At 43.5% G+C, this 13,280-nt stretch overlaps 1 protein-coding gene across 1 annotated transcript in view; it reads left to right on the top strand.

Moving 5' to 3' along the window:
* Nucleotides 1-12,453, top strand: part of SPTLC3 (serine palmitoyltransferase long chain base subunit 3) — a 1,995,977-nt gene extending 1,983,524 nt beyond the window's left edge. Inside the window, exon 12 of the mRNA XM_044056235.1 lies at nt 10,601-12,453. Within this exon, the coding sequence (XP_043912170.1) occupies nt 10,601-10,714 (114 nt within the window). The 3' untranslated portion in view covers nt 10,715-12,453. The remainder of the gene's footprint in view (nt 1-10,600) is intronic.
* Nucleotides 12,454-13,280: the final 827 nt, after the last annotated feature.

Raw genomic sequence — 13,280 nt, 5'->3', positions numbered from 1 at the left:
GCTTTGGATTCTCAAGCAGAGTGTACTAGGCTGTCACATCCATCTTCATTAGGCCCTTCCGACACCGGAGCAGAGGGTGATCCCGGTGCAGTAGAAATGCCTTTGGTTTCAGAAGGTGTCTTCAGACTGTCTACACTTACCATTAAATCTTATGCTAAGCTAAAAACTCCATTAAAACCAAATAAGACTGTACATCAGTCTCTTGTTCAAGGCCCCATGCCTAAGAAACAGATGCTTAAGATGGCTGAAGATATGATTTCCCTAATCAGGAGTTCCCACCCCCCTCCCCCTGATAAAAGGCCTAGACAAGGGGAGGACTATACTTCCTCTGACCAGGGTTCTATTTCCTCAGATTCTTCTGAGGAACAGGATTACGCTATTCCCCCTTATGAAGATTCTGATGCTGAAGACTCTATTCCCTCAGCATATATTGCGAATGATGTTTACTTAGAGTCTAGCCTAAATCCAGACTCCCTACCTCCTGCTCAAGCCAAACCAGACAGATACCACAGAGTACCTGACACACACAAATTCCTTTATAAAAGCCCTCTGGCTGACCCAGAAAGAATTTCCCAGGGTCCCAAAGGGGCTAAAGCTACTATGGCGAAAAATCCTGTACACTCTGAAAGGGATTCCAGTGCCCTAGATAGATGGGGAAAGAAGATATACACCTCAGCTACTCTGGCTATGAGAGCATTAAATTGTCAATTCCACATGCTGAAATATCAGCAATACCTAATGTCTCAGTTAAAACTAAAACTGAGCACACATTCTGAACAGGCTGAATTCAAAGAAATGCAGGATCTGTTGCATGCAGCTGAACAGGTGGGCAAACATACTTTACAATGGAAGCTTCCTGAAGAACAGCTGTTACTGGGTCTGTCATACGCAGATATGCTTGGTTAAAAGAACAAACCCTACCTGATCATGTTAAAGCAAAATTATTGGATGCACTTTTACAGCAGGATGTCTTATTTGGTGTCAAAGCAGAAGAGGTTTTAAAGAAAGTGGAGGATAAGGCAAAGTCTATGCAGACTGTCAAGGATTTCTTACAGGTACAACCCCCTCGTTTCAGCAGAAATTGGCCAACAAAAAAACTGGTCCTTTCCAGTTTCTGAAAGACCACAGAGGGGCAAATGCAGACGCCCAAGGGGCCCTTACAAGGCCCTTACAAACCTCGCCAGTGGGGTGCCACAACCCAGAAAGGAGGTGAAGACAGGCCCCAAGCTAGCAGAAGACAAACACAATGACTCAAACCCCCAACTACCAAGCTGCTCTCTTGGCAGCTCCCTTGGGAGGAAAATTAGCACTTTTTGCATACAACTGGCACATCATCACAAAAGACACATGGGTTCTAAACATTGTATCACAAGGATACATATTCCACTTTCATACCTTGCCAAGGATAAAAGGAATGCCAATCCTGCCACCAAATCAGTGGGCAGAGGCACAAAAACAAATTACAGCTCTCATGGACATGAGGGCCATTCAACAGGTACCTACACAGGAGCAAGGACAAAGCTTTTACCCAAGACTCTTTATAGTCCCCAGAAAGGACAAAGCATGGAGACCCATTCTGGATCTTTCAATTCTGAACACCTATCTGCAAGTACCAAAATTCATGATGCTAACACTACAGCAGCTTCTTCCCATGCTGGGCAAGAAGGCTTGGCTAGTAACGTTGGATCTCAAGGAGGCATACCTGCATGTCCCTATCAGGCAAAATTGCAGAAGATACCTCAGCTTCATTGCAGGTTCAACCCATTATCAATTCTCTGCACTGCCCTTTGGCTTATCTACTGTGCCCAGGGTCTTCACAAAATGCCTGGCACCAGTAAATGCATACTGCAGACAAAGAGGAATTCAAATATACCCATACCTGGACGACTGCCTTATTCAAGCAGAAAGCAATGCCATTATTTTAAAACATCTGGCATTTGCAAAACACCTTCTAAGTTGCCTAGGGTACACAGTAAACGAAAAGAAATCAAAACGAGTGCCCTCACAAAACATAATATTCCTGGGTGCCAGCTTGAATACAATGGCCCAGATGGCTTATTTCACGCCAGACAAGCAACAACAGCTGACTCAATACTTCAAAATAATGGCAACAAAGACCCAACTCCTACTAGTGCCCTCACAAAACATAATATTCCTGGGTGCCAGCTTGAATACAACGGCCCATATGGCTTATTTCACGCCAGATAAGCAACAACAGCTGACTCAATACCTCAAAATAATGGCAACAAAGACCCAACTCCCTGCAAGAAAAATTCTGCAGGCCTTGGGATTCATGGCATCTTGTATTCTACTAATACCATTTGCAAAATTGCATATGAGGAAATTACAATGGTACCTGAAAAGCGTATGGACTCAGCACAGCCACAGTTTGGAAACAATGATACCACTCATTCCCTGCCTTCAGCAGGAGTTTCTATGGTGGGCACAGGCATGTCACCTCAACAAGGGTCAGCCTTTCACATTACCCACAGCCAGGCAAACTATGACAACAGATGCATCGGACTATGCCTGGGGAGCACACGACAGGACAGTGCATTCAGGGAAAATGGACTACAGATCAAAGGCATCTGCATATCAATCAAAAGGAAATGCTAGCAGTACAGAATGCCCTAACAACTTTCAAGGACCTCTTACACCCAGGACAACTACTGATAAAGACGGACAATACCACAGTAATGTGGAACATCAACAAGCAAGGGGGCACACATTACTACCCTCTATGCAGGCAAGCAATGACCTTGTGGAACACAGCACTGTCTTACCAAGTTCAACTACAAGCACAATTACTGCCAGGAAAGAAAAACACATTGGCAGATGACCTAAGCAGAAACATCATGGATCCCCACGAGTGGAAACTGGATTCACAAGTATTTGCAATGATAACTCAAAAATGGGGACGCCCAGACATGGATCTGTTTGCCAACCCCCAAAACTACCAACTTCAAAAATTTTGTACAAGGACATTCCATCCACAAGCTTGGAAAGTGGACGCCCTCTCATTCAGTTGGAAAACATTAACAGTGTATGCCTTTCCTCCACTGCCTCTTCTACCAAAGGTGCTGCTGAAAGTCAGATTAGAGAGACCACAAATGATACTCATTGCAACAGACTGGCCACGCCAGCACTGGTATCCAATTCTAAAGAACATGTCCCACGGCCCACCATGGATTTTACCACACATTCCTCACCTGCTCACCCAGCGAGACAATCAAATTCTACACAGCCGGCTCACGACTTTAAACCTGGCTGCATGGCAAATTACCTAAACACTCAACCAACACCACTATCCAAAGCTGTTATGGATGTCATTCTGGAGGCCAGGAGGCCCAGCACCAAGAAAACCTATTCAAACATATGGAAAAGATTTTGTGCCTGGAACCAGGCTAAAGGCCAAAAATCCCCTTGATCCAAACATTCCTCAGATTCTGCAATATCTGACTGAGATGTTGCACAAAGGACTTTCCTTTTCATCTATTAAGATCCACGCCTCAGCTGATGTAAAGTTTCTTTCATGGAAAACTGCCCTGCTGCTAGCAGTAACTTCAGCTAAAGAGTCTCAGAGCTACAGGCACTAATGGCAGTGGAGCCTTTCCTCATTTTTCATCAAGACAGAGTCTCTCTGCGAACTAACCCTTCCTTTATGCCAAAAGTGGTATCCAGTGTGGCCCTAAACCAAACCATTCATTTGCCCACCTTTTTCCCAAATCCCCAGAACAAAGGAGAAAGACTCCTGCACGCTTTGGACATTCACAGACAATTACGTTACTACTTGAATAAAACCAAGGCTTTCAGAAACTCTGACCAGCTCTTTGTAGCCTATGTTGCAGGAACACAGGGAAAAGCTATCTCAAGACAGACCACATCAAAATGGATAGGTCATTACATACATTTCTGATACACACATCATGGGAAGCCGGTACCTACTAGCATTAGGCCCCACTAGACCAGGGCCACAGCTACATAAGCAGCCTTTCTCAGGGGAGTACCAACCAAGGATATTCTGGAAGCTGCAACTTGGAGTTCAGTGCACACCTTCACCAAACACTATCACTTACCTCTATATTCTAAGACTAGAGCTGGCTTTGCCACTGCAGTTTTGCAGGGCCTACTAGCTTCTTCTAACCCTGTTTAACTCCACCATCCATCCTTAGCTTTGGGATTCAACCCAAGTGTGATGACTGAAGCAGGGTAACACGATGAACATAGTACAGTTTTGTACCTACCATAAATGTAGATGTTCGAGTGTTCACCCTGCTGCAGTTCAGGTTACCCTCCCTCCATCCCCTCTGAACTAACTGGACTTATCCAGACCTTTCTATCCTATACAACCTCTGTGGTGTATTTGCTTGTGACTGAAAGTATTGTTTCATTTTTGCTTGTATATTTATATTTAACAATATGTATTGCCTACCTATTGGGGGCACCTGACATCTGGGGCAAGAAAAACTGAAGAAAATGGCGTTGGGTGCCTCTTATATACCCCTGGCGCTCTGACGCCAGGGAGGAAGCGACAGCAACCGACGCCGGACCAAGACTTTGGAACTCAGGCCGACTGCGGGACCGCCTGATTGCAGGATAACCCAAGTGTGATGACTGCAGCAGGGTGAACACTCGAACATCTACATTTATGGTAGGTACAAAACTGTACTTTCTCATTACTCTCTCGTTCTATGTGTGTGTGTGTGTGCTTGTTAGGGCTAGGCCCATTTAATTTAGAGGACCTAGTCCTTGTTGTGCTTGTTGTTTATCTGTTTTATTATATAACTGTTCATCATGTCTAAAGAGTATAAAGACCACAAACCTTTGGGTTTCAAAAAATGCATAAAGTGCTAGAAGATGTCAATTACGGATAGCCATAGATATTGTGTATATTGTCTCGGAGCCATTCATTTGCAGGAAACTTGTTTATTCTGCCATTCCTTTAGCTCCATAGTTCTCCAGGAGCGGAAGAACAAGTTAATTTTGAAAGGTCTCCCCAAGCCTTCCTTCGAGGAAGACTTAGCGAGTTCTTCTTCATCTAAGTCACAATCACCCAAAAAAGAGAAAGTCAAGCTGGCCAAGAGGCATTCTCCAGCACCAACTAGTGTATCGGAACCTCCTCAGAAACGATCAAAACTTGGTAAGACTTCTACCTCCTCGGCTCCACTGTCCTCAGAGCTGACCGAGGTTGTCGATGTTGGCACTGCACTGTCGGCCCCAAGCCTTTCGGAGCAGACTACTGAAAAATTGCATCGGAGCCAGTCCAGGGATCCTTTGCTGGTCTCCCCAACCTTAAGATCTCCAATTTCACAGAGATCCAGATCGCCTACCCTGTCATCCAGATCCTCCAAGAGCTTGTCAGAGGAAGATGTGGAGAGAGTAGTGCTTAGACTCCTGAAGTCATCTGCTTTGCCCAAATTGTTGTTGGCTCAGACCTAGTTGGCTCCAGAGCCACCTGAGTCCATCCTCCGTGTTGTGGTTCCTCCAAGCTGAGTTGGGCCTTCGGAGCCAGAGTTTTCAGTGCCACTTGTGGAACCCTTGGTTTCAGCTCCACTCATGGCTGTCTCGGAGCAGAGTTCCACTCTGACACCTTTGGCGCTGTCCGTGGTGTCTAGGAGCCGAAGCTCACCAGTCAGCCCCGACAGGGACACTTGGACCCGAACCTCTTCGGTTCTGAGTCTCCCTCTCGGTGCATCCGCTAGTGTGAGCTCGGACCCTATGTCCATCTCTGAACTGGTCACTTTGGAGCTGCTGACTACCTCAGTTTACTCGAAACCGGAGCTGTCTTCTGAGCCAGAGAGATCTGCTTTCGAGATGATGAGGAGTGTGTGCTGTCTCGCTCATCAGCTCCACCAAAGATACAGACACTCTTCCCCCTCAAGCACCGACCTCTGTCTCAGCACCTACTCTCTCTCTTGACAGCAGAGACCGGCAGCCTCAGGAGCCCCCATTGGGTGGCCCCCAGTCTTCAGAGACCTCCCTAGAGTACCCTTCTGAGGAGCCCCCTCAGAAGAGGACATGCAAGAGGAAGCATGTGAACTCCCCGGATGAGTCCATCACTTCAGACACTGACCTCGAGGAGTCAGAAGGGTCCCCCAAGTCATCCTCTGATGATGTCTCCCTTGCAGACATCCTAGAGATCCTTAAGTAGAGAGGTGGCTCGCCCACTGTCATCCCTTCTGATGAGGAGTCAGTGTACCTGAAGGCTTTCAGTTCTCCACCTTCAGCCTCTTGGGTGTCTCCACCTTTCAGTGAATTCTTAGACCTGGTTAGTCGGAAGGTGTGGGAGACTCCTGATGCCATGGAGCCAGTTCCCAGAAGACCCAATAAATTTCTGTCTGCCCCAAAAGATAGATTTTTTTGTCCAAGGGTGTGCCTGTAGATGCCATGGTGGTGGCGGCAGCCAATAAGAAGGAGCTAGCGGAGACTTCCTCATCTGTCCATTTGCCGAATAAAGAGTCTCGAACAATGGATAGATACGGGAAGCTTATCTTTTCTTCAGCACCTTTTACTCCCAGATCGCTGAACTATCTCACACATTTTACTAGGCTTCAAAGAGATCTCCTCAAGGAGTTAGGAGATACTATTCAAGGTACATCTACTGAAAGAGTCCCTGAGAAGGTGTCTACTCAGTTGTCCACCTTAAATTCCATCGTGAACTCCTCCATGAGGCTGATCACATATGCAGCTGATGAAGTGAGCAGGGCAGCAGGTTCAGGAGTTTCCCTTGGGAGACACTCCTGGATGCACTTATGTAATTTTGTGGAGCCTTTCTAGTCTACCTTTACCAACGCCCCCTTTGATGCTTGGTTCTTCATTGTTTGGACCTAAGGTAAAAGATACACTCACCAGGTGCGAACAAGAAGGGAAAACTCTCTCTGCCTTGGGAGTACATTTTACTGACCCCTCTAGACCATATCCCAAGGGTCAGAGAGGTGGTATGATGTGGTTCAAGAAGTCCCAGAGATTTTTCCCGGATGCACAGGGTGACTCCTCCTTCAGAGGCAGAGGAGGAAGAGCTAATGGTAGATGTCGCCCCAGAGGCAAGGGGGGGGGGGTCCGCAAAACCAGGGATGCCGCAATTCGTTTTGAGGCCGTCCCTATCAGCACTCCTGATGTGGGGCCCAATTACGCTTCTCTAGAGCCAGTCGGGGGTCACCTATCTTTGTATCCAGAAGCCTGGCTAAACATCACCCAAGATTAATGGGTACAAAGAATAATCACCAGAGGTTACTCCATACACTTTTCTCTTCCACCCTGCAATCCCAAGAAGATTCTGGATGTTCCACCCAATCACAGGGATCAAGCTACTGTAGAAGTGCAAAAGTTGCTTACAAAGAGAGTCATCCAAACTGTCCCCACAGACCAGATGGTATTTGGAACTTACTCCAGACTCTTTTTAGTGCCAAAACATACAGGGGACTGGAGGCCTATCTTGCACCTCAGCAAACTAAATTAATCTGTAAAGAAGGCCAAATTCCAGATGGTGACACTGCAGTCTATACTCCCTCTGTTAGGGAAAGACTATTGGATGTGCTCCGTAGACTTCCACGATGCGTACTATCATATAAAAATGGACAGAACATTGAGGAGTCACTTACGCTTCTGGCTGGGAGCCAGTCAATGCCAATTTCATGCTCTGCCCTTTGGTCTCACCACAGCCCCCAGGGTGTTCACCAAATGTATGGCAGTAGTGACAACTCACCTGAGACGTCTAGGATTCCAAGTGTTTCCGTACCTGGACAACTGGCTCCTGACTGCCACCACCAGGCATCTACTCCTACAAACCAGAGATTCCACCATCCAGCTTTGTTCCCAGCTGGGGATTACAATAAATTGGGAAAAGTCAGCCTTATCGCCCTCTCAATTTGTGACTTTTATAGGCGCAGAAGTAGACACAGTCGCCATGTTAGCTCGTCTACCTGCAGAAAGAATTCAAAACCTCAGACAAAAAATTCTCAGTCTGCTTCCTCTACAGAAAGTCAAGGCAAAGACGGTTCTGAAACTCTTAGGGACCATGGCTTCCACCATAACATTAGTCCCTCTAGCCAGATTACATATCCAAATTCTCCATTGGCTTCTATCTTCCCAGTGGTCTTTTCAACAACTGCCTCTATCTCACCATATCATCATAACAGAGTTGCAAACAGGACCTTCGTTGGTGGATTCAACCCGGCCAGCTGATAACAGGCACTCCATTCCTTCCTCACCAACCCGTTGCTACTGTGACCACGGATGCCTCACAGATAGGGTGGGGGGGAGCATTATCTAGGCAGGACTGTCCAAGGCACATGGCAAGATCACGAGGCTCACCTGCATATCAATGTCCTAGAGATGAGAGCAGTGCTTCTAGCGTTGCAAGCACTTCATGACTTTCTTCCTCTAGGGACAATAGCAGTCCAATCAGACAACATGTCAGTGTATGGTATCTCAACAAGCAAGGAGGAACCAGATCTTTGCCCCTTTGTTGAGAGGCCCTTCGTGTATGGAAGTGGACTATTTCTTCCCAATGCTTTCTAGTGGCAACGCATGTCCTGGGGACAACCAGTGTGATAGCCGACAAGCTCAGCAGGGCAATCTTGATGCCTCATGAGTGGTCTCTGAATCAGGAAATAGAACAGATCTTCCGCAAATGGGGACAGCCTTGCTGCGATCTCTTCACCAGTCTGATCAACTCTAAATGCAGCAGCTACTTCTCACTCGTTCCCTCCTACGGGTGAGTCACAGAGAGACGCACTTGTTCACGATTGACCCCTGGGACTCCTTTATGGTTTCCCTCCCTTTCCTCTCATATCCAAAGTGATTCAGAAGGCAAAGTTATTGGGAAGCAAAATGATTCTCATCACTTCTTAGTGGCCTCATCAGATTTGGTTCTCCTTTCTCGGGCCTCATCTACTAGACAATCCATGGGCTCTGGACCCAGTGCCAGACCTCTTGACACACATGTCATGTTCCCTTCACCCCTGCCTCCACACCCTCAATTTGACAGTGTGGCTGCTCCAATTCCATCCCTAGTCAGGCTTCATGATTTTTCACCTGCTGTGATCCACATCCTTACGTCTTCGCATAAACCTTCCACTAGGAAGTTGTACATTAGCAAATGGAGAAGGTTTTCTATCTGGGCTAAAGAAAGGAATGTAGATCCTTACACTGCATCCATCCCTATGGTTTTAGAATTTTTGTCTGAACTTTTCCATCAGGGATCTGCTGCTGCCATAATTAAGGTCCAATTGGCAGCAATATCTAATTTTTATTTGGGACGACATGAATCTAACCTGGTGTCCTACAGATTGTGTAAAACCTTCCTTAAAGGTGGTACTTTGCTGAGACCTCCCTTTCAAGAACCGGTATCCTCCTGGGATCTAAACTTTGTTCTGTCTAAACTAACTTCATTGCCCTTTGAACCCGCACATTCGTTTCTAGTAGCTATCACATCAGCTAGACTGGTATCAGAGGTACAAGCACTGTCTTTTAAGGCTCCTTATTTGATTTAACACAAAGACAGAGTTTTCCTCTGAACAAATCCTTCCTTTATCCCTAAGGTTTGCTCTCACACTAATATGAACCAAACCGTAGAACTACATGTGTTTTTCCGTAATCATTCTAACAATGCAGAATACAAATTCCATCAACTGGATCTTCACAGGACTGAGGAACTCAGAAAGTCAGACCAATTGTTCGTATCCTTTTCTGAATCTAGAATAGGTCTGCCAGTCTCTAAAGTGACCCTATCTAATTTGATTTCGAGCTGTATTTCCTTCATTTACTCCTCCAGTGGAAAAACTCTACCATTCAGGATTAAGGCTCATTCTACACGATCCCAGTCTACATCTGCTGCCTTCCAAGCCCGAGTTCCAATTGACAGTATCTGTGCAGCAGCTACTTGGGCTACCCCTCATACCTTTATTACTCATTACAAATTGGACCTGACCTCAAGGGGTAGAGCCTTCTTTGGTTCCACGGTACTCAGGAGTATTTTCCCATGAGCCACCCAAGAATAAGGTGCTAGGGACACTGTGCCATATGTAAGAATGAAGGTGAGATAGGACTACAGAACATAAAGAAGTTATGTACTCACCATAACGTTCCATGTTTGTAGTCCATCTCGCCCTTCATTCTTACGAACCCACCCACCTACCCCCGTCCTAGAAGGATCTGGAGACAGAAAAATCTTACCTTGGTAGGGTGGAGACTTTTCATTATTGTTGTTCTTTCTAGATAACCTTAGTTCTGTCTTTCTATAGTTTAGCAGCAAACAAGATCTGGGGATTGTACTGGTGCACTATGGGATACCTACCTAGCCACAAGCCAACTAAGAGACTTTGAGCTTTGTAATAGGCCGAGTTGGAGCCGAACCCATATGTAAGAATGAAGGGTGAGATAGACTACAAACATGGAATGTTATGGTGAGTACATATTTTCTTTTTTTAACTGTGTACGTAAAATCAAGTTTTACATTTGCAATTGCTCATCTTGGTACATAGATCATGATTTGCTATTTGAAGCAGTCAGTATTTCTGTTTCTGAAAAGTATATGTTGGTATGTGCAGCACTCCACAAATTACCTCAAATGGTTGATACATTTTTCATTGCCTTGTAGGTCTTAAGTGCCATTGATGAGCTTGGTGATTTTCTGCACATAAGGTTTTCCAGACATTCAAGATCATTACGTCCTGAACTCTTTGATGAAACAAATTTTGAATTGGAAGATTAACTTGAACTTGTGAAGAACAAGATATTTAAAAAAAAATCGATGGGATGTGAATTTTGTTTTTAACTGAAATGAGCATTTGCTTCTTCCTCACTTTTATAAAAATGATGAGGAAAACAGTCCAGCTGAGGTTTACACTGTATTCAGCTAATTTTTACAGAGGCACAACGGCTGTGCTGAAGAATGCACTATATCATATGTTGCGCTTAGGCAATACTTGCTGATGGCCAGAGTACTTTCCTGCATATAATGACTGGCCTGCGAAGCCAATGACCCAAGATGAACTGACTTGAATGGAAGTGCCTTAATATGTAATAATTATTATTATAATTGTTATTATTTTTGTAAGCCAAAGGTTGAATGTTAGAACAGAAATTTGACTTGAACCTCATTTTCCTCCTTGTTGTAACACTCATTTTTTTAACATTTCTTGACAATTTAAACAAATTAGGTTAAGTAAATCAGAAACCAAGCATTTATTATATTTTTATTTTTATACATATCTTTTATGAAATCTTTTTTTCATTGCACATCCATGTGCATGTAATTCATTTTAGCCATTTGTATTTATGTACTTAATATACTTTGGTCTTAAATGGTGTCCTGTCTTGACATTCACCAAGGACAAGATGTACTGTATCAAAATGTTAATGATAGTGGCAGGGGTTTTATGACTGGTCCTTCCAGGTGAATGTATTGTCACCAGCAGTATATAAAAAAAAATGTGTGTGTGTATATATATATATATATATATATATATATATATATCATATAAATACACACACATCTATGTCAAAATAACGAATTACCATAAAGTCGAGTTGCAAAACGGTGAGACTGAAATGATGAAAGTTTATATTCTCGAACGTCCGGATTATCGTAAATTTTCCCCTGGTAAGTAAACAGTTGGCTAACAAAACTTAAAAAAAAACAAACCAAAGCAAATAAAACTCACCCAAGTGGGGTGGCTTTCCCCCCCAAAAACTAAATATACCAACTCTGAGATCGCACTACAGTGGAGAAAACGGCAAAGTTCACCACATTGGCCAACTGACTCCTTTCATGGCAAAAGCTTGCAATGATCCAGATGTTCATGAATATAAACTTTCATTGTTTTGCAACTCGACATTATGGTAATTCGTTATTTTGACATAAGTATATATACCTTGCACACACACACAAACACACAAAACACATGCTACATGCATAAATTAATGTAATAAACACACATTTATATAAAATATATTTGTGTGTGTGCTTGTGTCATAATGTACAGTAAATTTAAACAGAACATTGAGCATTTTTTTGTTCCCTGCCACTTTCATATAGTTTATTCCTAACATATGATATACAGAAACGAGAAGGAATGCTGCAGATTAATTACAGTCTGCTGCACGAATTATCCATGCAGAACAGGTGGATCATGTGTTTATTGTAAGCCAACAAATTTTGCACATTTGTATACATAGAGCCTAGACTGCCTTTCTTTACTGAATGTACAGGGAAACTTCTGTATCCCAGTGATGTACCACAGCTTGATTAAGCACTGGAACATTAAGAAACTTGCTGTAGATCATATGTTAAGCATCATTAGTAAAATTCATTTTGATTCCATATTTTTCACAGGTTGGCTCTGTCACTCTCTTAGGACAAACTGCATCCCTACATTACTCTGCATTTTGCTGTCAGTAATAAAAAGTGCCGTTTGACAACATGGCAGTCACGATGCCTAATCTGGTTAATGTCCAAGACTGTTTTTTACTATATGTCTGGCACTGCACTACCAGTCTGATATGACTTACTTACCAATGACCAAGCATTTGGATTTATCTTTATGTTGCATTTCAACTGCTTCAGTATTTTCTGGGTAAATTAGTTTTCTCAGGGATCACTAATGAACTAGAACTAGCAAGATATTTGTGGACTCCAGTGGGGATTTTACCATAGTTTGTATTGCAGTTTTACATCATGACTATAATATAATGTTCCTTTTAGTGCTATTACCAGTGTTATTAATATTTTTATATTTTCACTTCTCAGGGATATAGATGCAGTATGAATGAATGCTTTTTTATTGAAAACTTTGTGTTCCTGTTATATGTATGATCTTTATATAGACAGACACATTCATGCAATACATGCATACACGCACATAAAACCGACTGCACTACAATGATCTCTGTAGTCTGTCAGCTCTTGGAACTTTACAGAAATATGACTGAGCTTGTATAAGATTCTACATGCAGTTGCTTACATTTTAACAAACATACATGTAACATAATTTGTGAAGTGCAGTCTCATAGCATGTAGGGAAATTTGTTATTATTCATATTCACCATTATTTTTTTCTATTTACCAACTACTTTGTACCACTGTCAGAAATAAAATGTCAGGTATATAACTCCAAAGGGAAAAAAAGCAAACTGTAATTCTGTATCTATAGCACTACCTGGTTTGCCTTGACTTGCTTGAAATTTATTCACGTATTTATGAGTTGCATAAGCCCTTACATCCGAGCGACGCCTCCAGGTGTATATGCAGTTACCTCCTACTGCTCCTCTAGGCGTCA

This window comes from Protopterus annectens, chromosome 1.part2, assembly GCF_019279795.1.
Source record: "Protopterus annectens isolate FY-2018-M chromosome 1.part2, PAN1.0, whole genome shotgun sequence".
NCBI lineage: Eukaryota > Metazoa > Chordata > Ceratodontiformes > Protopteridae > Protopterus > Protopterus annectens.
This window is presented reverse-complemented; position numbering and strand designations above follow the sequence as displayed.